We start from the raw sequence: 27,682 nt of genomic DNA on the forward strand, positions 1-27,682 counted from the left end.
TATAGGTGTGTCCACCGTACCTGGTTGGCTAGGTGTTTTGTATAGATTTTTGTCTGTAGCATATTTCTAGGCAGCCCTGGGGGGTCAGGTCCCTGCTCTGATTTCTCACTGTGGGAGGCTGACCTGTTACTTGATATGCCTCTGCTGGTGACATGGTTTTCTGCTTGTCCTTCCTTTTTCTTCCACTAAGAAATCTTTGCCAGCCTGAACTTCTCCCCTGAGCCATGGCCTATGGGCACGTGGCACTGTGTCTTTAGTGGGAAGGGCATGGAGGACTCCCAGGAAAATACCCAGGGTTCATGGCCTTTTCCAGAGGGAGGCCTGTCACTATTTGAGGTAGTGTCTGCAGCTGCCAATGCACTGACCTCATCCTTAGAGCCAAGATGTTTAAACAGCTCTCTTGAGGGGTGCCATCATACTTAAGGTACTGTGCGCAGGAACCATGTGAGGACTTGATGTGTCCTTTTGTGACCATCAGATACATCTCCACTGTCAGCCTTTGCCACCTCGTGGTTCAAGCAGAGGGCTGCTCTGGACTACTCCCAGAAGAGCCTGGGAAGCTGCTGGCTCATGGGGAACAGCGGACATCCTATAGGACTGCGTGGACCCCAGCACAGGGAGCTGCTTTGTTCTTAGCTCAGAGGCCTTGTCTGAGGGTAGCCACTGCAGTTGGATCTACAGCGACGTCCTAGGCTATGGTGCATGTGTGTGTGGGAGAGGGCAAGTGCATGCATGTCCATACCAGGGGCCTTCACATGGCACTTGTGTCCTCTGTAGCAAGGTAAGAGTGCCCTGCCCTCTCTTCCTGTGTCTGTATGAGTTGTTTCCTGCCTGGCACTGTATAGGCACTGTGGAGTCACCTCCCTCATCCTTAATAGTGGGCGTTATACAAGGCTCCTGCATTGCCAGTTGCTTGGGGCCTGGCCTCAATGTTGTCATTGACTTGAGCTCAGTGAGAGGATGGTTTCTTCATTGGGAACTGAACACGATGGTCCCCAGTAGGTCCTTAAGAGCTTGGGGCACAGATGGGGCTAAAGGCCTGGCAAAGCACTTCGCCTGTGGGAGCCAGACAGAGGCCACCAAGGCCCAAGGCTTTGGGCACATGAGGGCAGTTGGGTTCATGGCATGGCTCACTGTCACCACCTGTCAGGTTTCTGTGCCATGTGCCCCTTCCTGACACGGTCCTATGTGAGCCTGTTCCCCCAGTCCATGGGCCCCTTCCTGACATAGTTGTTTTGTTTTTAACTGACAAAGGCTTTGCTTATTTATTTTCATTGTTCTTGATAATAATTCTGAGCCATTAGAGGGGAAAATTATATTCAGAAACGCTGTTTCTTGCTTTATTTGTTTGATGATTTAGAGCGATAGAGAGCAGCCCATACCGTAGCTTTTATAGTCTGGTAATTATTCACATCCATCAGCCCTTCCGGGGGATAAACAGAACACTGCGGAAATTGCACTATTAATAGCGGCCTTCTCTGTGGGTGGGAGACAGGCAGGAGGGCAGGAAGAGACTGGTGTGTCCGCAGAACCCTGCTCATCCCATTGCACCAGGGCTCAGCTAGCTGTCTACCCACAGCGATGGGCCCATGTCACTCTGAGGTCTTGAGATTCCTTACTAGGAACCTACACTGTACCATCATGGCTATGTGCCCCATGTCCCTCAGATGATCTGCTCAACACTGGGAGCCTGGCACAGAGTTGATACCTCCTAACCTCATGTTGAAGCACCTGGGGTTCCTGTGTCTCTAGTTTGCTCCAGACCAACTTCCCCACATGGCTTGGTCACTCCCTAGGGTCAGCTGAGTGGCCTGGACTTGATGATGTGAGCCATTAGGGTCTTGGCTATGGTGGCTACAGACAGGGATGAGTCACAGCTTCTGTCCCTGGCACAAGTTTGTGGCTTTACCTTTGGGTTTGGGGGAGGCAGGAGCCAGACCAGCTATCCTATTCTTTCTGGAGACCCCAGCTATTACTTCCTTCTAGAACCTTTTATCCAAACTCACCCTTGCCCTTACTTGTGCTTGTTTTACATGGCTTCATGAACTGTTAACATGTGGGAGAGTGGCCACGGCCAGCACACCTCTCTCAGCGCCATATCTGCAGTAGTTCACCTGGTCCCTCAGCACCACACCTCTCATACAGGTACAGAGCTGCTGTCTCACCACCAGCCAATGCAGAGTCACCCCTAGGATTGTTAGGGAGACCAAATCCATGGAGCGTGCTGGAGACAGAGGACAGGACTGCCTCTTCTCTACATCTCCTGGAAATACTTTGTGGATAGCAGATGATTTAGAATATGGAGTCAGATGCCAGGGGGTTATGGGGATTGTTCAGAAGGATGCATCCTGTCTGACAGGTGATCTCTGGGCTATGCATCTCATCTAGGAGGAGCGGGCTAGCCCTCAGAACCCTGGGATATTTAGTGGCTTGCTTGGTGACCATGTCAAAGGCTTCCCATAGCACCCAAAGGGTCTTCCTGCCTTTCCAGGGCAGCCCAGTGTCCATACAGAGTCTGGCTTGCTGGAAGGGTCTCTGCCATGTTGAATCACCCAGGATGGCTTGGGACAGGTGAATTGACTTGGTCTAGGCAGAATAGGCCTCTCAGCTATTATCCGGAACAATCACAGAGGAGCAAGGGCAAGGCACATGGGTCCTGCTGAGCACACGGAGATGTGTGTATGTGTGTTTGTGTACATTGGTATAGATGGGAAGGAGGATATGTGCAAAGCAGTGACCAGAGCTGGCACAAGAGAGCCTTGAGCATCCCTAGGACCAGTGTGGGTGCTGCTTGGGCACAGCTGCTGGGCATGGGAGGTTGGCATTGGAGGGAGGTAGAGGTACCTGCCTTCGCTGAAGCTTAGAAATGGAGTCACCGTGCCAGCAGGTGGCTCTAGATCTTCTGCAGCACTGTTGCACTGTTCCCAGCCCAGACTGCCTTTACCAAGGCTGAGGCTGAATGTCAGAGGTGCCCCAACACAGTCCAGGCCTGTGGTAAAGGGTTAGTCCTTCTGTCTGACACGTGGTCTCTGGCCTATGGCTCTCCTAGGAGAAGCCCCACAGGATCCATGGGAAGGGTGGCTGTGCACTTGACTGTAGCCCCCCAGAGCTGCTCTTCAAGATGGGCCAGGCCACCCTGCCCTGGCCTCTGCCTCCTCCAGGTTCAGTGCTGGGCTCTTACCCTGGCTACCTCATATGGGAAATCAAGGTTCTTCCTCATTGGCCATGGCCTGTAGCTGGGTGTACATAGGCACAGTTTGTGTGGCCTCTTCTGGTTGCACAAAGCACATAGGTTTCCAGTCTGCTGCTCCCTGCCATGTGTCCACAGGTTTGTCTTCCCAGGGCTCCCCTTCTACACCTGTGGCCTACAGACTGCAGGCTGCACTTCCGATAATGCCAGGCGTGTTCCAATTATTAAACTTCAGCAACCACCAGATTCAATTAATCTCATCTTTATAAGTCCCAATTACAGGCACTAATTAAGTGGAAGGTGCTGGGGACTGGGGATGCCACATTCATCATTGTGGCCAGAGCTGGGAACTGCTGCACGGGGCTCTGGGCTGTGAGGCACTCAGAAGTATTGTATGAGTGAGAAGAGACTGTGGAAGGAAGTGTGGCCTCACTTTGTCCAGACATGAAAATTGTGCAGTAACCCTAGAGCTGAGGGTGCCAGGTGTTTTTGGACAGGGGTCCTGGGCACCCGGAAATCCCTTATTGTGTTCTCTGCAGATCTGATGATCAGCTGAGTCTCCTCCCACCTTTTTATTTCACTGAAAAACCAACTCCTCAGTTCTCAGCTGCTCTGGTCTGGTGGCTGTAGTAAGCGTCCTCATCCTTAGCTCTTGCATCCATCCTCTTCTTGCCTCTGTCCCCTGCAGGGTGCCAAGCTATACTGCCACCTTCCTACTTCGTTCCAGGAGCTCCCTCAGTTCATTGTCCAGTGGGGCTCCCTGCCTTAGGGTTTGGTGGTTACAGCCCTGTCTGCTGGCTGTGGGTGTTTACTGCACTGGTCAGAGGTCCTCGGCTCTGATGTGCCTCCCTTCTCTCATAGGTACGCCATACCACCAGAGCACGGCAAGCGCCTGGAGCGCCTGGCCATAGGTAGGTATCTGAGCCCCTGCTCAGCCTAGGTGGGACAGGGACAAAGATGAGATGGGCAGGTAGCCTGTCCAGGTGAATCTTGCTGCACCTGTCTGCTGGTCACTCACTGGATGCATCATTACTCCCTGCATTTACCCCTCGATCACCTCTCCCTAAAGTGATGGCAGAGCTTTGGGTGCTACCTGTCAGAAAGGAACCAAGCAGCCAGGGCTCAAGGTGCAGAGAGGTCCCAGCTAGAGGCACTGGGTGGGTGTGGTGGGCTGAGTGACATCATGCCCCTAGCCTGGTCTCTGAGGTCAGTGTGAGTGCACTCAGTCTGCCATCAGTGACCCCCATGTCCTCAGGTGGGAACACAGCCAAGTTCTTTCAGCAGCCCTGGCCTCCATAGCCAGAGCCTGGCTTTGATAGTGGGCTTCACCTGTAGCTCAGGCTGGTAGGGAGGTCACTATCCTCCTGCTGGGTCTAGGAGGTCTGGGTGAACAGTGTGTGCCCCTGTACCTGGCTTTCCCTTTTTCTTACTGCACTCTGATGCTTGGGGTGGGACCTAGGGCCTCATGCATGCTGGGCAGTTGCTCTGCTGCAGAGCTGCTCCCAGCCATGTTGGTTTTTAAAGACAGGGTTTAGCTACTTGCCCAGGCTTGTCTCTAACTCACTTTGTAGCCTAAGCTAACCTTGAATTTATAATCCTCCTGCCTCAGCCTCACGAATGCTGGGATGACAGGTCCATGCCACCATGCCCACCACACCCATTCCTTTGTCAGGTGTAAGTTTGTATGTGGGAACCTAGGAATATGCACATTGAGAGCACCGTGAGTCCTGACGACGTGAAAGGTCTGTCTGTTCTCAGTCATCCCTAGAGCAGCTCCATCACAGTGTGGAATTGAGCAAGGCCTCTAAGGCAATGCTGCCACTGTGCTTTCTTCCCAGTGCCACTGTGCCCACACATAGCCTCAGTGGCTGTCAACAACCTAGAGCTATGGTACCTACATAGCTCAGATACAAGACAGATGCAGCAGGGTGTCCTGGGAGTCCTGCAACCCACCATGCATCCCTCAGCTCTCCACCCCTTCTTCCTAGTCTAGTGACAGCAGTACAACATCTGTCAGGCTCTCTGCCTCTGAGGCAGTGTCCATGAGGATGCTCCTTAGTTTGAGACATCTACAGTCTTTTCTGCCCCTGGAAGTGGCGATACACAGGTCCTGGAGGTTAGGTTATGGGCACCTTGTGGGGGTCCTGAGTGAGCTGGTGCCCTTTATAAAACACAAAGGAGATGCTCTTCGCTGCTGGCTCAGGACCTGGGAGCTAGTTCACAGTTGCTGCCCAGCCTCTGCTGACAGTGTCTCCTCTCTGCTTGTGATGCGAGAGTTCAGTGAACAAGGCTCAGGTGGCTCTTGCTTTGTGGCCTCTGGAGATAGTAAGACTGGCCTCAGAAGGACAGGAGAGCCATGGTCAGAATGTCAGCCCCTCCATCCACCCTAGTAGTCACAGGAGCATTCCCAGGGCCAGCAGGGGACAAAGGGGGCAGCAGGTGTGTGCAGAAGCTCAGCAGGATTTCAGTTCTCAGCCTCCAGAGTGACTGCTTAAAACATCTGGCTTCAGGGTGTGGTGGTATAGGCTGTTAATTCCAGCACTCAGGAGGCAGAGGCAGGTGGATCTTTGTGTTTAAGGTTCTCCGGGTCTAGATAGTGAGTTCCAGGCTAGCCAGGACCACATCTTGAGACCCTGCCTCCAATAGGAAAATCTGCCCTGCACACAGACACACAGTCCTGACAGCTGGGTGGGGACATTCCCTGGAACCAGAAGAAGGACTGAGCAATCTGCCCAGGGAAGGGTGGGGATAAGACAGGGAGGCAAGATACACGACATAGCAGGAGGCCACATGCAGCTTCCCTGGGCCTCCCCCTTTGTCAGCCCCAAGACAGACCTTCTTTGGGCATGCGCTACTGATGCCACCCACAGCAGAGATGAGTGGAGTGGGCTCACGGTTAGCACAGAGAATGAATAGCTGAGCCATAAATGGGCTTATGGGGAGAGGTGCCCGCGGGAGAGCATTGATGTGGGGGCACTAATCACTTCAGATGTGAGCCTTTATTAGGGCCCTAATGAGAGCCACTTAAGACGTGCATTAAAAGGGGAACGTGCTGCTAGAAGCTATAGTCATAATTTAAACCAAGGCGCTTTTAGTACCAAGGAAGGAAAGTTGAGGACTCGGCCCTCATCCCCTCAGGTGCCTGCTTTTCCAGCTCAGTTTCCTTCCAGCATCCGGGGCCTCTAAGTCTCTGCTTGCTATGTGCCCTGTGCACATGTCTGTGGGTGTGCACACACTCAAACATGTGCTCTGGAAGCAGAGACCTGTCAGGGACATGTGGAGGCTGGGCAAGTGTCTGTGGGATTCTGGAAGACTCTTTAGACTCTGAAGCTGGGTCATTTTCCCTCCTGTTCCCTGCTTTGCCCAGAGCAGACTTCTGTGACCCTCACTGTAGTGGGATGATGGTGTGTAGGCATCCTCTGAGGATACACAGGACAGTGTCATGTGGTGAGCAGTTAGTCTAGGAACTAGGTGTCCCCTGCCTCAGTTGCTCCCTATATTGCCCACCTTGACTGTTGTAGTGCTGCTTCTGAGAGGGTAGAGCTGAGCCCCAGCCTGCCCTGGGCCTCTGAAAGCATCATCCACCCATAGTGGGAACTGTACTCCTCAAGGTGTGGGAGGCCAGAATCCATGTTGGGACTCCAGGACATGGCTGAGCCTTGAGACAGCTGTCCTGCTCTGAGGCAAACACATATGCCTGGGAAGGTGAGCGGCCTGCTGAGAACATAGGGTGCTCCTGAACTCAGCTGTGGATCCAGAGGTAGGGTCCACAGGGCAGCTACAGCTGGCTTGTTTCTTGGTGGTGACCTCTAGTCTCAGAGGTCTTTAGAGTTTCCCATCCCCTTCAGGGAGGAATTAAATGTGCCAGCTCGCCAAGCCCAGGTCCTGGGACACTGCCTGGTGAACAGGGTGGACTCAGCCTAGGAGCTTACAGAAGAACTGCCTGTTGGGCAGTTGTCAGTCACAGGAGTGACAACTGCTCCTGTCTCCCACAGTGGCACCCACTCTGACACTACTTTGCCCCATCCCAGGCTTCTTCCCTGGGAGCTCACAGGGCTGCGATGCCTTCCTAAGGCACAAGATGACGCTCATCTCGCCCATCATCCTGAAGAAGTATGGCATCCCCTTCAGCCGGGTATGTATCACCAGGAACGGTTCTACAAGTGCTGACCAACTGGTTTGGGAAGGTGACCTAAGTTCTTTTACAGGGGAAATGGGTGAGGGCACAGGACAAGTGTGGGTTTGGCAGGGTCTTCGCTACTGCCTAGGCCATACCTGGTATTAACTACTTATAGTCAGTAAGGTGGCTGGCCCCTGAATGAAGGTGTCCTGTGTGTTGCTCTAAGGTCTGTGATAGATAAGGTCTGAGGTGGGAGAGCCAGCCGTGTGGCAGCTGCTGGGGAGTGGGAGCGGGTGACAGTGGGCTTCCTATTCCTGGCTTGACAATGACAAGTACTTTAAGTTTGCAGACCCAGGACCTTAGGTTTCTCCATGCAATGTGGGGACATCCTAGCAGGGAAGGCTAGCCCAACTGGGCTTGTGTCTGCAGAGGAGTAGAAGCCTGGGGATCAGGAAGTGAGAGGTCTTAGGACAACTGTTTCTGAAAGTTTCTCTGAAGAGTAATTGGTCAACCCAAGAGCTCACTCATACATTGAGAGGGAGCCCTTGCTCTGTGCTCACACAGGCATCAGTGTTGGAAATTGTTCCTGACATTTCAATCAAGGCACCCAATGGCATCTGGCTGTTCTTTCTGCGGATGCAGCCCAGAGGCTGCCCCTGGCTCTGAGAAGCACAGATACCCCTGCTAGATGGCAGATCATCACTTGTGGAAGTGAGAAGTGTCTGCTTTGTAACTGGCTTATGGAGAATGTTTTCCAGGCCCATGCTTCATGCACAGGGACTTGGGGACATGGGAATAGATAGAGTCACTGCCTGGTCCTTTCCTCCTGGGCTGTCTTAATAGTGCTGTAGATTGTATATATGGCACCCAGGCCCAAGGCAACTGGCCGGCTTACCTCCAGACTCAAAGAGTCTGCTGACATTATGAGAGCCACACTTTGTACACTGTAGTGTTGGGTGTTCTGGCTGGCCAGCCCTATAGGCTTGTGGGTGAAGGCCCCTGTCTGGTATCAGCTATGTTGGGATGGGGCCTAAGGACAGAACAGCAGACAAGAGATGAGATGAGGGTGAGGTGCCCTCCTGCAGATGAGGCATGGATCCCTCATCAGAATTCCCTTCATCCTTCAGCCGAGCAGCTGCACTCTACACTTGTGAGTCTGTAATGGTATTTATCTTTAGAAGGGAAGCTGATCAATAGCCGGCTCGTTAATGATTAAGAGTGTGTATTTTTGTAATTTGCCATTGACTTCCTCATCTGTCCCTCCTGAAGCGTCTCCAGCCTTCTCTCTGACTGGCGCTGGCCCCAGCCACTGTGGCTCTACTGCACAGCCATCCATCATCAATACCTCCTGATTTATCCCTGGGCTCTGCTGACAGCAGTGAGAGGGAGGCAGCTGCAACGGCTTAACAGCGGCTGGGACACAGTGGCTGGGATGGGAGCATGGCTCTGTTTTGTCTGTTGTGTGGCCATGCCTACATCCTCATCGCTGGCCCCAGTGTGTGTGGTGTGCTGCACCTCAGAAGGCCACGTGTGCTGGCTCCCAGCATGTGCTCTACTATGAATCTGGATGGCATGGAGAGGACCAACACTGAACTGCTATCACCACCACTGTCCACAGAGACAGCATTAAAGCTCCAGGCCTTCCTTTCCTTTGCAATGCTATGACCCCCAGGACCCGGGGACAAGCATGTGTCACACTTTACCACCCTGCATCTCACAACCCTTCATCAGCAACTGTCACTTGGGCAAGAATTTAAAATATAATGGTGCTGTCACTGACTTTCCATGATTGGTACAATTAATTATGTGAAAAGAAAAATATTGGCACATTCTCCAGGGCTTGCTGTGTTGCAGGCCGTGTTGGTTTCAGTGGATTTTTGATGAATGACTAATGTACATCCCACACCTTGTCGTTCACTCTCCCTCACCAGTGTCACCAAGAGGAATTCAGTGGCATGGGCTAGGTGGCCTGTGGGGAATACACAGCCCAGAGGTCCATTATAAGGTGTTGAGAGGGAAGGTGGAGGTCATTGTGACTAAGAGTGATCAGAGAGAAAAGACCGTCTCAGTACTGTTCATGAAACAGTGGCTCACTGTGACAGGCGTATAGGGTGGTGCCATTCAGCTGGACCATGTGGCTCAGAAGCCCTGGGCCAGTGAATCTCCTGTGTGCTTGAGATGCCAGCACCAGAGCCCAAGCTTCAAGAAGCCAGGGTGACCAGGGTCAGAGAATGAGCCAGGCTGAGGGCCTCCTTGGGGTTCTGGAACCTTCCTCCTTGGTTGGTGCATGCCAAGCTCAGATTCACAGATGCTTGTCTTCAATGTACAAGCCTTCCTGCCTGCTTAGTGGACAGTGAGGATCCAGCAGCCTCAGCGAGACCCTGTTCCTCATGGGACCTCAATTGCTCATTACAGATGAGAATCCATCCCTCCCCTAGGGAGCATGTGTCTGGAGCTGTTCCAGAGTGTTCTTGGAGGTGTCAGTGCTATTCCCACCCCTATCCCCCCACCCCACCCCCTCACACCCACACAAAAGGCTGTGTCTGTACCTCCTTCATGGAGAACCATAGGCAGCAATAATGTCATCATCAGGCCAACTCTGCACAATAGTACACTCCTTGCATGTACTCTGGCCTGGCCTCTGAGGGTTCGGCTGTAGCTGCCAATGGCCCTGTGCTAAGCTACACTGTGGGTAGCTTACTTTTAGCTGGGCAAGATGGCCAGGTCATAGCAGCCACAGTGCAGAGTGGAGGCATGCTTCCTGCCCTGTATCCTTTGGTAGCTGTGCTAGAACCAAGTCTTTTCATGTAGTCCAGCCTAGTCTCGATTCATGAGTCTCCTACCTCAGCTACCAAGGGCTAACATGTTGCCCACAGCATCTTTGACCCATGCTTGCTTGTTTTTTGAAGACAGGGTTTCGTTGTGTAGACCAGACTAGCCTGGAGCTCAGAGAGGCCTCAAAGTGCTGGGATTAAAGCCATGTCCCAGCATGTTTAGCTCTGGGTGTAAGTACTATAACATGCATGCTGAGGTCAGAGGATAACTTACAGAAGTCAGGTATAAGTTCTGTCTTGGGACCTAGGGATTGAACCCAGGTTGTCAGGCTTGGCAGCAAATGCCTTTAGTAAAGGATCCCACAGGTTTCCGAGCTACACTGTGGCTCTACTAAACCCACCAGATCATGAAAGGGCTTTAGCAGCTATGGGCTGCCCTTAAGCCGACATCCATCACCTGCTTAGTTCATCACTCTCTTCCATAGATTACACAGGAAGCTGGGGAGTTCATGATCACATTCCCCTATGGTTACCATGCGGGCTTCAACCATGGCTTTAACTGCGCTGAGTCCACTAACTTTGCCACGCTGCGCTGGATCGACTATGGCAAAGTGGCCACACAGGTAGGTGCACCAGTCATCTCAGGTTCAGTGGATGGGTGGGAACAGTGCTGTACCTAGGCGCACTCCACTGCGGGTGGGACTCATAAAGGTTCTGTCTTTGGTTTTTCTTTTCGTAGTGATCTGCAAGGACCGTCTCTCCTGGCAGTGCTGCTCTGGGGAGCTGACCCTTGCTGTTGTGCCAAGTTATTTACTAGTTCATTTTAGTTTTTGAGACATTGCCTGATACTGCCTTGGCCTTCCCAGTGATGGGCCACAGGATGCCCCATGCCCAGGACTAGATTACCATTTAGCTTGTAACTAGTGTTGCTAGTTTTCATGTGTGTTCATGTGGACCTGTGTGCACATGTAACCCACTGCCCATGGTCTTCCTGTGTGAGGCATGGTCTCCTGGCTGTGGCTTCTGGGGTGTCCATTAGCCTCCCATCTCACTTTGATGCACCAGCACACCTACCTTTGTGTGGGTTCAGAGGGTAGGAATTCAGATCAGTGGCTGCTTTGACTACTGGGCCATTCCTGGTCCCCCTGTCTGCCTGCTTCTTGCTTGCTGCCCTCACTCTACTTCGTGGGGCAGTCATCTCCTCTTGTGACTGGACATGAAGCCAGGGCCATCAAGCTCTGGGCGGGTTCACTAAGGATGTGGTATGGATGTGGTGACCTGATGTGGGGTGGCTGGGGCCTATTTCAATCTTTATGAAACACTAGTCTGGCATGAGCCTGGAAGGTGGCATGAGTGAGCCAGGGTTGAGGCCTGTGTCCAGTTCTGACCGGTTAGACACCTTGCCTGGCTAGCGCTAGCAGGGTGGCAGATTGAGTTGTGATGGCGGGGCTGTCTCAGCTGCAGCCATGACGGGAACTGCCCAGATAGGAAAAGTAATTTCAGGCTCAGCCATGTGTTCACAAACAAGCAACATTTGGGGATCGTGGTTCGATATGGTGCCATTCTCCATTGTCAGGCAACATAGCATGAAATTAGGGGATAAGTGGCCTAAGGCACCAAAGACCAGCCAGGGACAGGGCAAGGTGTCAAGCACAGCATTCTCCCAGGTGTGCCCAACTACCAGGGCAGTCCTAGTGTGGCAGTGCCCACCAGGAGGGGGGATGCACAGCCAGCTGAGGGTGGGGCCTTATGGTGGGGCCTGGGGACCAGGACTGCTGCTCTCCAGCCAGTGTGGACAGAGAAACTGTGAGGAGTGCCATGCTATGCAAGGCAAGATGGGGCCTGAGTCCCAGGTTACCTGGCCAGGATGAGTGCCTGTCTTTCTCTCTACCCAACCATCTGTTCTCACGTGGTGGTCATAGTCCCACACCCTCCTCCCCAGCCTGCATGCATCGGTTGTGTCCCTTTTTGCTTCTCTCCATTCCCTTGCCCTTCCATGTCCACAGCAGCATCAGGGAGCTGCAAGTAAGCTGCCTTCTTCCCTCTCTAACTAGGGCAGAGCAAGTGCCACTTTGTATTTGTAATGACTGAAGGGGGTACAGAGGAGTCCATGATCTATGGTAGGCACTGGAGTCCCCCTGCATGTCCCTAAGGACCAGAGGAGCCACTGGCATAGAGTCATACAGTGCTAAGGCAGGTCCTCTTTGCAGCCTGGAACCCCTTGAGCCTTCCAGGAAGGTACTTGCTGCCTGTGAAAGTGAGAGCATCAGCCCTGGCCAGCACCACAAGCATCCCTGTGCCTATACCTCTTCCTTCATAAGAAACAAGGTGGTAGCTAGGCGAGCACACCTCTTACCCTGGTGGTAGGAGGAAAATCTCAAATGCACTGGGCTGCAGGCTGACCTCTGGGCCAGGAACCAGCCAGTACTGAAGTCACCAGATTCTCTTAAAAGATTTTTCTAGATTGTGCACATGTGAGTGCAAACTGTGGAAGGCTCAGCTCAGGGGAGAGTTGTGGTACTGGAGCATCTAGGTCACCCAGGTCACAGACCCCAGTTGTAGGATGATGTCACAGGTGAGGCAGGTACAGGATAGAAGGAGGCCTGTCATTGGAGGAGAAGGAAGGATGGGCAGAAGAGAAGTTTGAAGGAAGAGGAGGAGACTAGGGGAGAGAGGAGGAGACAGGGCAGAGGAGAGGGAGAGGAGCCATGGCAGGTGATGTTAAGATTCTGCTCTGTGTATTTACAGGTTGTTATCAATGTTCCTAAGGGATGGATGGTACCGGGCTTTGTATGTTTAAGTGGGCAATTATATCTTACCAATTGGATCTAAGATTACTGTGTTGTGTGTTCTTTTATGTGAGGGTTTGAGTGTAGGAAAGTGTGCAGCTGGGCTGTGTTTCCGCCAAGATATCTAGCAGATATCTTGGGGCACCCGAGGTGTAGACCCAGCGAGGTAAAAGACACCGTTACTCTTTTATTATTTTTATATTTTTACAACAATAGATGGCGCCCAACGTGGGGCACGAACCCACAACCTTGGGATTAAGAGTCCCATGCTCTACTGACTGAGCTAGCCGGGCAAAAGACACCGTTACTCTTTATTATTTTTATATTTATACAACCACACCAGTGTCTTCAGATTAACTGCAGCAACTCATGGACCCTTTGCAGAAGGCTCTCTTGTGAGCCACATCTGCTCTGACTTTTGAACTACTTTCTTGGGACAGGTGCATTATGGTCTCACAGACATGGATGGCCAAGGCCTTCCCAGTAAAGTAACATGTGCTAAGGGAATATTATGCAGCTATCAAGAGTTCTCCTTTGGGATTTGTTCTGTCTTTACTGGCAGGGAGAGGTGACCCCCAGTGATCTGAGTTAAAGAGCAGATCATGATTGGGAGGTGAGTGTCATTTTCTAATCTGGCTGTGTAGAGAGATGAGGACAGCTGAGGGGCTCGTACTGAGGGGCTCGTACTAGCTTCTGTCACCTCCTCTTCTGGCTTTTCCTTCTGTGGTGTCTTAGGGTTTTATTTCTGTGAACAGACACCATAACCAATGCAAGTCTTATAGAGGACAACATTTAATTGGGGCTGGCTTACAGGTTCAGAGATTCAGTCCATTATCATCAAGCTGGGAGCATGGCAGCATCCAGACAGGTATGGTGCATCTTCATCTGAAGGCTGCTATCATCCACAGTGACATATGTGCTCCAAGACCATACCACTCCCTGGGCCAAGCCATCACAAACCATCACATGGTCACACAGCGCAGTTGAGAGTAACCATGGTCCTGTGGGTGTCTTATCTGTGTGCAGCACCAGTTGTGCCACCAGTCTTGATTGGTTCAGTTCCAAGATGAGAGTTAAGGTCAACCAGATGGCGGGGGATCAAGAATTCAGGGCCGTCTTCAGTTACATAGTGAGTTTGAGGGCAGCCTGGGCTACATGAGAGGGCTACCTTAAAACAAAACCAAGCCACAGACCTGTGTCAGACCTTGGGCCCCTCACAGGCTCTTTTCCTGTCTTGACAGCATCTATCCTTACAGAGAAGGTTCCTGAACTGTGCTTAGTACACACATGGAATCCCAGCATCCAAGAAGCTAAGGCAGGATTGCCGTAAGGTTGGTCACAGCCTGGGCTACAGAGCATGATCCTATCTCAGAAGCAAAAAGGAATCAGAGTTAAGAAGTGTAGAAAGTTAAGCTACCTAGCTGTGACACTCTACCTCCCACATGTATGACAAGAGTCTCGAATGAGCATGGGGCTTGGGTGAACACACTTTATTTCCCAGGCATTCCTACATGCTCCCCATAGACATGGTTCATTCCTTCTTCTGTGAAGTCAGCACCCTCCATGGAATGACCCTGAGCTGATAGACAGAAACAGAGGCCAAGCAACTTTGCCAGTGTTACACAGCAGGGGCCATGTCCAGCATGCCCTTCAGGTTCCTGGTCTATTCAATAGGACCTGTGTGCAGATGTGGTCCGGAGCCTCTAGGAATGCACCAGGTCAGCCGGCCCCTCTTCCCAGGTGTGATAACATGGAAGGAAGGGCTTGAGGCACTTCTGCCTGCCTGCCCACCTGCCTACTTTCTGCCCACCTGCCTGCTTCATCTGCTTTTGCAACAATCCACAGCTAAGTCACTAACTAAACCAAAGGGGTTCTCCAGTGAGGAGTGCCTCCTACATAGCCTTGCTCCTCGATAGCTGCTTCATCAGCCTTTGCAGGCGACACAGGCCACACACAATGTGGTCAGCTCAGCCCTGGTCCACACTGCAGGGGAGGGGGTTCTTCTCTAAATTGTCTCTCACCACGACCCCACCAAACTGAGCTGTGATGAGACCAAGGATGTGACTGAGAATCTGGCTCTGGCTGCACATTCAGTGGCTTCTGTCCCCTTTGCCATTCTTGTGGCCAGCTGCCAATCTTCCCAGAAATGCTTGGCAAGCCTGAAGGGTAGACATTGGAGCTGGGAGGCCTCCTACAGAGTTGGGAGTGAAAGTCTGGAGGTAGCCTACCCCTTGCTGCATATCATCATGCCCTTGTGATGGACTGGTAGCATCAGGCCCTGGGTAGGAAGCACTGAGATTAATGACCAGGTGAGAACTGACAGCCTTGTTCCCTGCTGTGAGTGACCATGTTTCCCACCCTGCACAGTTAGCTGCAGGCTGGGAGGCATGAAGCTGGCCTGCACCCTCAATCGCAGGGTCTGAGGTACTGCTACCACCTGGCCATTCTGTCTCACTGACCCTGATTTGTGTCATGGCAGAACTCTATGCACACAATGGCTATTGTGAAGTGTGTCTCCCCCTCAACCCCCCACCCCCGTCCCTGTCACACGACCATTTCTCTAAGCACGTGTGCCCATGGGCACATAGAGGGTCCTGTGTAAGGCTGACTGACACAGCCTTCTTGTGGCATAGCTAGCCCATGGTTGGGGAGGAAAGCTCTAGAAGGTGCCCTAGCATGGACTCCCCAACACTGTACATGCTCTGGGGTATGTTCTCTGTGAGGTATCCTAGCCTTGCACCCCATGAGCTCCAACAGCCCTGGTAGTAAGTACTTCTAAGTGTCGCTTGAGGTCTCTGGCTGAGGAGATACCTGCTGATATACCCTGTCCTCTGCAGCTGATTCCCCAGTAGGTTAAGTGGAGAATAAATAGATCATGGACGCAGACACTAGACACCCCCATATGATGTAGCCTGTGCATTGCAACCTCGTGCCTCAATTTCCCTGAGTAAACTGAGGCTCCAGGGGTTTCCATGTCAAGGGATGCTGGTATGTTGTAGGCTGCCCTAGAAGGTCCCTGGCATGGCATTGCCAGGTTTTTGGCTTATGATGGTCATACTAAGGTTTGCACAAAGCAGGAGCTGACAGGACCTAAAGAGCAGTATAGGGAGAAAAAAGAGGCTAGTGATGCCAGCTCCCTGCTCACTGTCTATCCCTGGTGCCATCCAGGACAGGTGGCCTCAGTGCCAAGAGGGGGTGAGGTGCATGTTGTCATGGGTGCAGTGCCACATGAGGGGCATCATGACACTAGAGACTGCTGAGGGGCATAGGCCCTGCCAGGCAGCACTGTGAGCTGGCGCCTAATCATCCTGTGCACAGGTCCCTGTGGTTCTCTAATGAACTGGCTGTTGTCGCAGTGCTGGCAATCACAGCAGAAATGGGCCAAGCCACAGCCAGAGCTCTGTGCTGTAACCCTTAGTGGGCCAGAGCATCACCCTCAAACAAACAGCTCTGCAAAAGTGTTCCTTCAGTCATTGAGCTTGCCTTCCTTTGCTAGGGCACTGGTGCATGTCTGTCACCCCAGCACTCAGGAGGCTAAGGCAGGAAGATTGCCCCAAGCTCGAGGTCAGTCTCAGCTACATTATTTTTTAAAAAACATTTCTGCCCAGGGAGGCTAATGGTGGCCTTAGTTGGTGCCATGGTTTAGCAAGGTCCACTTTTAGGAAACAGGCCTGAGCCAGGCATCTAGAGAACCCACTGTGGCCCAGTCTCCATCAGGTCAGCAGGGTTGGTCAGTGCCCCTCCTGCACCCTGTGGTGTGCCCCTACCCTGGCTCCTAGACCCCAGGCCTGTCAGGTCACCTGGGGGTAGGGGCAATCACATCTGAATATGTCCAGCCATGGTGGTGAGCTGGGGACAATGTTGTGGTCCCCTCCAGAACTGATGCTTTTTAGGGATGACGTGTCCTACCCTCAGCCACCTCAACAGCAGGCTCGGTGTTCCGCCCTGGTTCCTATGCCGTGACTGAGAGTTGTCCCTGCCACGCTGGTGAGAGCAGGAGAGTCCCTACAGTACCGTGCTATCTGGGTTGGTGGTTTTATTGAGTCTGTGTTTTAATCATCTCCTCTCCAGCTACTGCTTCCCCAGCTCCAGTTTTGCATGAGCCGGGTTCTGGTGTAATCAGACCTCTCAAAAGAACACAGCCTCCAACCAGAGCTCAGAGCCCACAGAAGATCCTGGGAACCCAGGTATCCTCACTGCCATGCACCCAGCCCACTTCGAGTGAGACAGTAGGGATAGATTCAAAGTGTGAGGATGTGGGAGCCCCCGGGACAGGGTTGCAGTCCAGGCAAAACCTCTGTGCCTGACACAGCCCTGAAGGAGCCAGGAAGCCAAGGGTCTACAAACCCTCAGTGGTACTGGAATAAGCGTACATGTACCCCACTACAGATGAGACACCTTCACAGTTTTCAGTCGCTAGAGGTGCATGGTGTGCACACACAGTCTGTTCATGGGGTGACCCTGTGCTAGAGGTGCATGGTGTGCACACACAGTCTGTTCATGGGGTGACCCTGTGCTAGAGGTGCATGGTGTACACACACAGTATGTTCATGGGGTGACCCTGGACCCAGGGGCATTGGGGCAATGTTTAGCTAGGCAGAGAACCACATAGGGACCCTTGTCCCATGTTTGCCAGCCATACCCCAATGTTTCAACTTCATTGGACAAGCACTTCTGTGACTTGGGTAGCCTGAGAAGACCTGTCTCCTTCGTGTCTCCGAGAATCTCACTGACCTGACTAGGCTCCTGATAGTCAGTGGCCTACAAGGATCTGGGGTGGACAAGAGGTCTCCACCAGGATCTGTGTAGAAAAATGAATAGTGACACAGACTGGCAGGAGTAGGTCACGTGCTTTGAGGAGCACCAATATCCAGGAGCAACGGCCCCCCCGGGGAAGCAAAATGCTGCTGTCAGCATAGGCAGGGTCTCTTATGCAGAAGCACTTTAAAGGTGTCTGTGCCATGTGCAGCCACACTAAGCTCTGGACCATCACACTCAGGCTGTAAAGTGCCCGTGACTGCAGTAGGATGTAGGGTGATGGCTGCAGGATGCCTTTGTTCACAAAGTAAGACAAGGCAGCATGTATGGGGGAGCTGGGAACCAGAGAATCCCTAGCATCTGTGTGCAGAACTGGGAGCTGGTCCAGATTGGCTGTCTAAGCTTCGCTCCAGGTTGGGAAGCAGGTGTCAGATAATCCCTCATTGTGTGCTGCAGGTTCCAACTCTGCTTCGCCGGCCTGTGAGTTCTGGTGGGTGAGAAAGACTGCCAGCTGGCCAGGTAGCAGTGCAAGGCTACTGTGACTCACAGTTCCTGACGTGCCACCGTGTGGGGTGGTTAGGAGAGCAACATACCCCTGCATGCCTGGAAAGCAAGGGTTAGGGTTTAGTGCCTGGTGAGTGTTGTACTTCACCAAAGTCCCCCAGCTCTGCCTGACTGTGGTCACTTTCCTGTGTAGTTACAAAGGCCCTAAGATGGTGACAGGTAGTCACCCTGATGGCAAACTATGCTTTGCCATAACTGTCCAGCTTGTCCTGTGAGAGTGATAGATGTCTCAGCTTATTCTCCTCCTAGGCCACTTCTATAGGTCTGCGACAGGACCCTGCTCAAGACTCCAGTGCAGCCTCAGGGCAGGAGCCTGAGGGGAATTTTCCCTTGCATTATCTCCAAGCTCCACTCTGAAGTAGACTCAGCAGGTGGCCATGTCCAGGTCAGTGGCTAGGTCATGTTCCTGGCCTTCTCACATGCAGCCCTCCTCAAGGAGGCCTCCAGAGCAGAAAGCCACTAGCCTAGCCAAGCAATGGGGTGATCTGTCTGTTTTCTCACCCTCAGGTGTGGAGCACAGCAGCTGGGGTGTGGCAATGGTTGGGGTCCATGGCCCTATCTCAAATATTTAACTGGAAGCTTGTACTACTCTGAAGTACCTGTGAGGCCCTCAGAGGTACCTGATGCTATGCATGACTGGTAGGACTGTCATATTGGTAGGCTGGCATTCAGGGCTAGTGCCAGGAGCTTTGGTGAGTGGTGCCACCCAGGCCCCTCAAGGATCTCCTTTTGCTGTCAGGCGTCATCAGAGCTTGTTAATCCCCAACAGGGATAACACCCTTCATCACAGGCTGGGCTCACGAGAAAGGACTGTTGCCACCCCAGAATCCCAGGTGGCAGTAGGACACCCAGGTGACAGCTGCCCACCAAGGAGGGAGCCTAAATTGCACTGGTGGGTGAGCCCCTAAGAAGCTCTGTCCTCAGGAGGTAATGAAGTCCTTTGGAGTGGGTTGGCCTTAGTGGCCCCACTGCTTTCCTTCCATGTGGCTCAGGGTGACTGTGTTCTGTACTGGTAGGGTGATGCCCAGTCCTGAGAGGGCTCCAGCCTGCAAGGGTCCAGACAGATCCTCTGCACAGATGAGTCTCTGCCCCTCAGGAGAGAGTGACTCCATAGTGGAGAACAGTCTGCTTTTTCCTGTGCTGACACTACTAAGCTGCTGTGGTCAGATGGGGCAACTGCTTGGGCCTCCCCAGGAAGATGGACCGAGCCCTCCATGACTGAACTTTGCCACCTTCCCCTGGTGACCATGTCTCAGATCCAACAGGCTGCTGCTCCCAGACCCGGCTTCCACTTCCTTAAAACATTTGCTTTTGGCCACACACTCCCCATATCTGCACAGCCCACATGGGGTATGTGAAGGCCACTGTCACTGCAAGGCCAGCCGGGGCTGGCAGCTCTGTCTTGGCCACTGGTGCTGGCTCTGATGGTGTCTGTGGAGCCCATGGGAGCACTAAGGTACTTTTTCTGATTACTAATGGCAAAGCTGTGGCTGAGTCACTTGGCGCAGATCCCTTACTCTGCAGTTGATGGGGGCTCAGTGGGGCCAGGCTCAGGAACACACAACTTGGGCACCATCTGTGGCCACCGCTGACTGGCCAAGTCCCTGCACAGCCACTCTCCTGCATATTCCCATTAAGCAAGTTGAGTTTGCTGGAAATCACTCTCCCATAAATACCCCCTCTCGTTCGGCATACTGGACCCAGACAGAGCCCTAGTGCCCTCCCCTCCAGCAAAGAGGGGTGGGAGCTACAGGACATTTCCTTGCTGAGGCTTCTTGGGTAGGATGGGGAAACTGGGAAGGGCTCATCGTACGCACTTTAGTTTTCTTCCTCTGCATTCAGGACATTCTAGATGGAGCCACAGCTGCTGTAGACTGGGGCAGTGAGCTCACCGTCCAGTCTGCAGTGTCTCAGCCTGCAGCCCCTCAGGAGTGTATCAGCTGCCATCACACTGGCCCAGCTTGTTCTGCTGCTTGAGAGGCCTGTGTCCTCTAGTCTGGGAGAGAGGGAGGGAGACTGGTTCAGGGGTGTTCAGACTAGATGGTGACCACAAGGCACTGCCTGCTCCCTATCCTGTCTGGGTTCACCAGGCCCAGGCTTGGGTCTTCTAGGTAGACCTAGAAGTCAGTCAGTCAGACTGCCTGGTCCTGGGTGATTGATCTATGAAGACCCATGTTGCCCTCTGGAAATGATGCCATGTCATCTTCTCTTCTTGCTGGGCAAGGCTGGGCATTCCCTCCTGGGGCCTTTTGGTCTGGCCTGCCTGTGGTGAGGGCAGCGGTGGCTGAACTAGCAGGCCCACCTTGATACTGGGCTGTGTCCGCTGTGTGGGAGCCAGACTGGCATGAGACTCAGTGACTCTGTGTGTCCCCACAGTGTACATGTCGAAAGGACATGGTCAAGATCTCCATGGATGTGTTTGTACGCATACTGCAGCCCGAACGCTATGAGCAGTGGAAGCAAGGGCGTGACCTCACAGTGCTGGACCACACGAGGCCCACAGCCCTGAGCAGTCCCGAGCTCAGCTCTTGGAGTGCCTCACGAACTTCACTCAAGGCCAAGCTCCTGCGAAGGTGAGTAGCCATCTCCAGTGCCTTCCTCCACCTCCACTCGTTCTTATTTCTGCTTCTATAAACAGGAGTTATCTGGGCATCCCAGGCAGGGCCTCAGACCCTTTCCACGGGCATCTGACTGTTCACTGCTATTTGCTGGTGATGTAATCCCGGTGCCCTTGCATCTCTGAGAGCTGGCAGGGCCCCTGCAAGCATTCATAGGGCCAAAGCCTAACCAGATGCCATGCTCCTAAGGATGCATGGACCCTACTGGCCTACTCCTTACAATCATAGTATGGTCACCCATGGCTGCAGCAGCCCTGCCCATGTCCCGAGAAAGAGGTGACTCTAGCATTGACAGTGCAGGTAAGAGGGAGGCCTACATGGCTAGGCCCAACCCCTCATTGCAGGTCCCTGTAACTCCTCAGGGTTTGAGCTTCTGATAGGCCAAGGAGAGCCCTCAGAGCTGAGATAGAGCCACAGCTATGAGACTGTGCGGAACTCGGGTGTCTGCCTGGGAAGGACCCAGCAGGCCAGGCTGTGACCACCATTCAGAAACCAGTAGTGTTGACAAGACCTTGCATAGGAACGTACCTGCTGCCTTGACCTATAGACCTGTATACTGCTGTGAGGATCCTCGTGGCTTTCAAATCTTGTAGAATCTGTGGTATCTTCTAGAATTTGCTGCAGCCTTAGCCTATATTGGCTATGCCAGGCAGCCTGCTACCTTCCATTCCTGAAGAGTTCAGGGCTTCTTTGTCTAGCCCAGGGGTCAGTGCTAGCTGTGCCTTGGCCCTGGCCATGGGGTCCTGCTCTGCAGGCAGGCCATGGGAGCTATATGGGACAGTCAGACTGTGATCTGAAACCTTCCCTCCTCACCAGGTTCTCTTTGACAGTGTTGCATGTGCTACAGTCTTACCCTCTGTTTCCTGCTTAATGTCCTCTCCTGTGGAGCAGTCTGTGGTTCTCCATCTTTCTGCAGTGTCTTCATTTGACTTCCTGCCTTGTAGGGCCATGGAAAGCAGCCTTGTGGCGCTGAATTTAGCTGTGGGGTTTTATGATGGTTTCATGATAGATGGTTTAAGGGTCCATCAAATAGACCTCACATTCCAGGGCCACAGTTGTACCAAGGCTGTCCAGAGATGGATCTCCCATGCTTACACCACAGCCAGTCTTTCAGAGGCTTCCTTCCCTAGGCAGTGCCCCACTGTGACTCTCTGAAAGCTGTGATAATGACACTGTGAATGAAGGTCACCCTGAGGACATACCTTCTGTTAAAGCTGCTAGAAGCCGGCTGTTCCTGTGGAAGCCCTGGCCTCTGTGGAATGGGCTTGTTGTGCTTCTACATGGTGCTGGGATTGCCCTGAACACGGCCCAGCTTCTCTCAGCTGTGCCTCGTTGCCATGCTTAGCTCCCCTGGGAAAACTGAGGCACATTAGGGGTTTAGTGTGGGACCAGAGCATCTATCTCCCCAATGCACCAGGGCCTGGGGCTGCTGGGCCATTGCTGTCTACTGGTGCTGAGAGCACCCTGCCCTCTGCCTTCTGCATAATGCTCTGGTTACAGCCCTATGCATCGGACAGTTCCCGTTGGCTTCTTGTTGGGAGATGCTATTTAGACCAGCAATAGTGTGCTCAGCCTCTTTATCCCATGAGGGCCCTTCTGTGTCCCCTGGGGGCCCAGGCTGGCTGCTTCGCAGCACAGGCCTCTATCAAGCTATCCTGTGCCCTCCCTGGTCCCATTCCTAGTCAGCAGCTTAACAGGTGGGTTGACTTCAACCCCTTTCAGAGGTGACTGTCAGGAGACAATGCCACATTACTTGGTCAGTCTGGCCCACTGTGGATGTGTGGGGGTCAGGAGGTGTCTGTACTCCACAGTGTGACACACCTGCCTGCTGACCTCATCACCAGCGTCTACCTGTGACCCCAAGCACCATGTTTCCTGAACCCTAGAATGTGCCTCAGTTTCCCTGGGGATATAGTAAATATTGCCACTTAGTGGTAGAAATCAAGCCAGGGAAGGAAGCCAGAGCCTTCAGCAGCCTCCTAGCTGCTTTGGAGGCACAGGCCACCACATATCTGTAGCTGTCATCTCTCACTGTGTGTCATTCCTGTCAGTGAAAGCTATGGGCTTCTTCCTTACCCACCACTGAAGTCCCAAGTCTCCTGCTTTCACCTCAGAAGAGTTTGTGTCATTCACCTGCCAACACTTGACTTCTAACAATTGATAAAATGTTGCCCAGTTCAGCCATCTGCTGAGCCCAATGGGGCGTGGATGAGAGTTGGTCTGTATAGGAGCAGCCGGATGGCTCAGAGACATCAGTGAGACAGCAGGAGGCTCACCAGAGTAGGCTAGACTGGGTCAGGACTTTGGGCACCCCAGGTTGGAGCACTGGATGCCTTGCGTAAGCTGTCCTCACTGCCAGGCCTGCTCCCTGTGCACACCACTCACTTCATGGCAGAAAACCGACATCTTCATATGGGGTCCATCTAGTGGCTCTGTTCCTAACAGTGGTCGTCCTGTAGCCTCTGCCTGCCATCACCCTTAGTGCAAGCCCCTTATTCACCCTTAGAACAAGACCAGAGGCCAGGGTGGAGCAGAGACAGCCTTCAAGGAGATTCCAAAGCCACCAGAGACCATGGCAAAAGAGCAGAGGCAGGAGAAGCCAGCACAAGCTGGTCCACAGTGCTGCAGGAAAATGTGAGCCCCCAGACAGTAGCACAGAGAAAGTGCTGGAAGTTGACAGGCAGAGGAGTCTAGCGTTGTCCAAGTTTTAAGACAAGCAAAGACACTTGCATCAGTGGCTCTGTGCAGCCTGGTCTTGTGGTATGGTGATGATGGCCCAAGACGTGGTATATGCCCATGGGTCCCTCACCTGGGTTCATTAGGCAATCCCCAGAGCTTCTAGAGAGAACAGGCTAGCACAGGACTTGGCATCCAGCTAAAGGCTGCAGAGCAAGCCCTTGTGGCCTGTGGTCCCTTCCCAGGATCTCCTCCCAGGGTCCCCCAGCCATAGTGCCTACTGGACTCAGGGGAAGAAAGACAGGCTTATAGCTCTTCAGGACTCACGTCCTTCTTCGGAAAGCTAATGCATGCAGGATGCATGTCAGCCCAGCGCAAGTCTAAGTCCTGAAAGCTGCAGGAACTATAAAAGGCTTACCTTGCTAGAGGCATCGTGATGGGTGCCACTTGGAACAGGGCCAGGATTGCTAGGTCATCAGTGTGGAGCTGGTGACAAGCTGCTTAGTGGGTCAGAGTGGGGCTAGAGCACTTGGAGATGCCAAGAAGCATTAATCATCCAATAGAAGAGGGTCTGAAGCAGACTGCAGGCACAGGAGCCCTGCCCTAGCTATGGGTCCATCACACAGATGCAAGGGTATTGTGTGCTGTGGCTGCCTGAAGAGAGGCTGCTGCAGAAGGGTGGCCGCATCTGTGACAGGCCTGGTGGGGAAGAGGTGTTAGTGTGGGGTTGTGACAGTTGTGACAGGGCTGAGTCTGGGCATGTTCTCATAAAACAGAACCAGCATGGCTATGTCTTTGGAGTACAGTGGCCCTCTCTGGATGGGTACAGTGTGTGCATGTGAGCCACTAGTTCCTGATTTTCTGGTGTGGGGCACAGATGGGCTCAAGTCTCATTTCCTGGACCCTTGAGCACTGTGACTGTGGGTACCTGGGAGGCTGGCTGGCGTGCTCAACTGTGAACAGTGTTGTGTGCAGCCAGGGCTGTCCCAGTCTGCTTGTGCAAGGGCTGGTCAGGCCCCTGATGCAGCCCCCAGTACCAGCTTATAATAGGGTCAGGACAGTGACTGAGTCAGGGCCGTTCAGGAAGCTGCTTCCAGGTGAGTTGGTGGCAGGCTATGAGTGTTATCTGGAGCCTGGAGCCATCAGGAAGGAGCAACCTTAGATCCTGGGGGAAGAGTTGCAGTCCGTGCTACTACACTGTCTGACTTGGTGTTTTCCAGTTGCCCTGTTGCTGGCGCTACCTAACCCAAGCAGAAGAGATAGAGAATGTCTCTGGATCCAAGGCCCTGTGTCCCCAACCCTTCCTCTCCCTCCCCTGTCAGTGCGTCCCACCCCCTTCTGCCTGTCCCTCAGCCCATCGACCTGCAGCCACTGTGTGTGCACACCCTCCCTCTGCCTACGTCCTCGGAATGCCACCTGCTCATCTGCTGGTCATCTTGTGGGCTCTCACATCACTGAGGGATCCTACCCTAGTTGGTTGGAGTGTTTCAGCCACAGGAGTGAGGGAGAGGAGGGCAGGCCACAGCCAGAGCCACAGAGGCCAATACCTAGGGCCAGACTGCAAAGCATTCCCAGCTCCTCTGGACTACTGAGGGGATGTGATGGTGAGGGCTACTGGGATGTGGATGCCAGGGACAAAGTAGCAGGAAGTCATTCTCCCTTGTCAGTCTAAGCAGCTTTAGGGGAGGTCCTGCCTGTTCCCTTGTTGTACCTGCTTACCCTGTCACCTCATTCGGAGAGGCTAAGCACTGCAGTCTTGGTCCTATTTTGTGTCAGGGCTGGTCTGTTGGTGCCAGGGACCATCCCTGTAGGCTGGTTAGGGCCTGAGAGCCCCATGGAGGGCTGTAGAGAGGGCCCCAGGAGCCAGAGGAAAACCCTCAAATTTACATTCTAGACAAATTAGTGTGAAGGAGAGCAGACCCTGGAGAAAGGCTGAGGAGGAGAGGAGGCCGAGTCTAGAGAGGAGGCGGGAGCCGACCAGGAGGCCAGGGCCGGCGTAAGTGATTTCCCTCGCACCTGCCCCCAGCATTCTACCCATCCTGTGCCACCATCACCTGCTTCACCCCAGCCTGCTCCTTGCCCTGCCCACCCTGGACTGCAGCCATTTCCTCTCCTGCCTGACCAGTGCCCTCCTCCAGGTCACACCGGAGACGGAGCCAGCCCAAGAAGTCCAAACCTGAAGACTCCAGGTCTCCAGGGGAAGCCACAGCTGGGGTAGCTGGTCTGGACGAGGCCAGGGGCTGTTCCCGGAGGGAGACCATGCCTGAGGAGGAGGAGGAAGAGGAGCTGTCACCTTCACAGGGCCATGAGGCCGAGGGCGTGGAAGGTCAGTGCTGGGTGTCTACACCATGAAGTTTGGGTTCCTTCGGTCTTGCTCTTGCTGGCTAGGGTACACCATGAGGTGCCTGTGCACCTGGGGACCTTGAACTGCAGTCAGGCACTGTGTCCCAGCCCTCTTCTGCTGCACACACATGCCTCACTCCTGCTGCTAGCTTCCATTCAGCTGTAACCTTGTGCCCAGGTAGGGAGGGGCTTTCCTCTCTGGCCTTTCTGCAGTGTGAGGCAGTGCTGAGTGCCCACAGCACCTCAGATTTCCCCTCTGCCCCCTGCTACTGGGGGTAGTTACAGACAAGAGAACTGTCTATGGCACACCATGACAGTGTCTTCCTGCCAGGAAAACCCAAATGAGGGGAAGCGGGGTGACCACAGACATAGTAACTCATGGGGCCGTGGGCAAGGCCACACATGGCCAGAAACTCAGGATAAGCCAGGCCACTGCTAGACAGCAGCTCCCACCCAGCCAGTCAGAATAGCTACACAGCAAGTTCAGGCTGATATCACCCAAGAAAACCGATGGCCACAGATCCAGGGAGTTATAAACTAGATGCCTGGTTAAGGTACCTGCTGATAAGCAGAAGGCCCTGGAGTCACCATGGTGTAAGTGGATCCATAGGATCTGAGGGCAGGAGTGTTGCCCTCAGACATACAGAGAAGCCATAGGAGGTAGGTGCCATACTGAGGGTCTAGCCTGGGCTCCCTGCATCTACTTCCCACACTGGCTTTTGAGCCACCTGTAGTCATATGACCAGTTATGGGATCTTGGTACCTTGAAGTATATGTTTATTCCCTGTGGATCTGGTGTCAGGAGCAGCCCCTCTTCCCGACTACGGTGCAAGGGGGCGGGGCGGGGGGCGGGGGAAGTGGTCTCCTGACTCAGCCAGCAGCATAGCATCACCCAGTCTGTCTGCTTCTCATCCTGCTTCCTCTGAGGACCCCCATGGTGACCTCTCTATACAGTCCCTTCTGTTGTCGGAGGTGATAAGACCCCAGGCCCCAGGGGCAAGCAGCTGTTGTTAGAGGCCTCCACTGTCTGCTGCTGACTTAAGGATTCTCCTTGACCTTGAACTTGTTAGCTTTAAGTGGAAGCAGTGTCTGTCCTTGTGGAGGTGACATTTTCCTGAGGAAACATGTCTAATGGTATCTGAGGTCACCAGGTAGGTGGTTACTGGAGCAGATGGAGATGACCAGGTTCCTGATGTACCCCAGCAGTCAAAGAGTTGGCCACAGAACCACACCAGGCCATGGCCATATAGCTCGGCTTGTCACACCTGTAGCCCTCCATTTTCAGGGGCTGCTTGCCCACTTCTAGGGTGGGCTGCCTCCACTATGAACAGGGTTGCCAGGGTACTCTAGTAGAGTCGGGGCCACCAAGTATAGTGACAGACTGGCAGGTTTGGTGTACCTCCTGTTGGGAAGGAATTCAAAAGACATTCTGGATGTCCCGCTCTGATGGGTGATAGGAGGGAGGGTGCCACCAGCTTCCCAGGTGAACGATGGCCAGGGCCCTGTGTATCACAGGCACCTCCTGTGACCAGGTGTGGCAAGATCTCAATCATCCAGTCAGTTCTGAAGATGTGGCACATGTGTGGACGTCTGGGTCACATCTCCCAGGCCGAGGGATCAAAGGACCACAGACTACTGCTAACATTTGGCCAGTGTGTAAGATTCAGGGGTGGTATGTCCCAGGACTGGAAGGAGTGCCATGGCCCCTCCTGTGAAGCCTCAGAGCCAACCTCAGCAGCATATCATTTGTGCTGCTGGTGGCCGCTTTCAAGATGTGGACCTTGGGGGACCTCTGTGCAGAGGTGGGGACCCCAGTCTGCTGACAGGGCAGAGGAAACCTATAACAGCTC

At 53.4% G+C, this 27,682-nt stretch overlaps 1 protein-coding gene and 1 non-coding gene across 11 annotated transcripts in view; one reads left to right on the forward strand and one right to left on the reverse strand.

The window, feature by feature from the left end:
• Window positions 1-27,682, forward strand: part of Kdm4b (lysine demethylase 4B) — a 78,500-nt gene that overhangs the window by 39,317 nt on the left and 11,501 nt on the right. For 4 of the 10 annotated variants that reach the window (XM_039083143.2, XM_006244320.5, NM_001044236.3 and 1 more), the window contains 6 exons: window positions 4,052-4,101; window positions 7,222-7,325; window positions 10,570-10,707; window positions 20,572-20,768; window positions 25,384-25,485; window positions 25,628-25,815. In XM_039083143.2, the coding sequence (XP_038939071.1) occupies window positions 4,052-4,101; window positions 7,222-7,325; window positions 10,570-10,707; window positions 20,572-20,768; window positions 25,384-25,485; window positions 25,628-25,815 (779 nt within the window). The other 6 variants (XM_006244319.5, XM_063266827.1, XM_039083144.2 and 3 more) reach the window with 5 other exon arrangements.
• On the reverse strand, window positions 13,094-13,166 carry Trnak-cuu11 (transfer RNA lysine (anticodon CUU) 11). The gene has a single exon. It is a non-coding gene; the product is annotated as a tRNA-Lys (tRNA).

This window comes from Rattus norvegicus, chromosome 9 (assembly GCF_036323735.1).
Source record: "Rattus norvegicus strain BN/NHsdMcwi chromosome 9, GRCr8, whole genome shotgun sequence".
NCBI classification, from domain to species: Eukaryota; Metazoa; Chordata; class Mammalia; order Rodentia; family Muridae; genus Rattus; species Rattus norvegicus.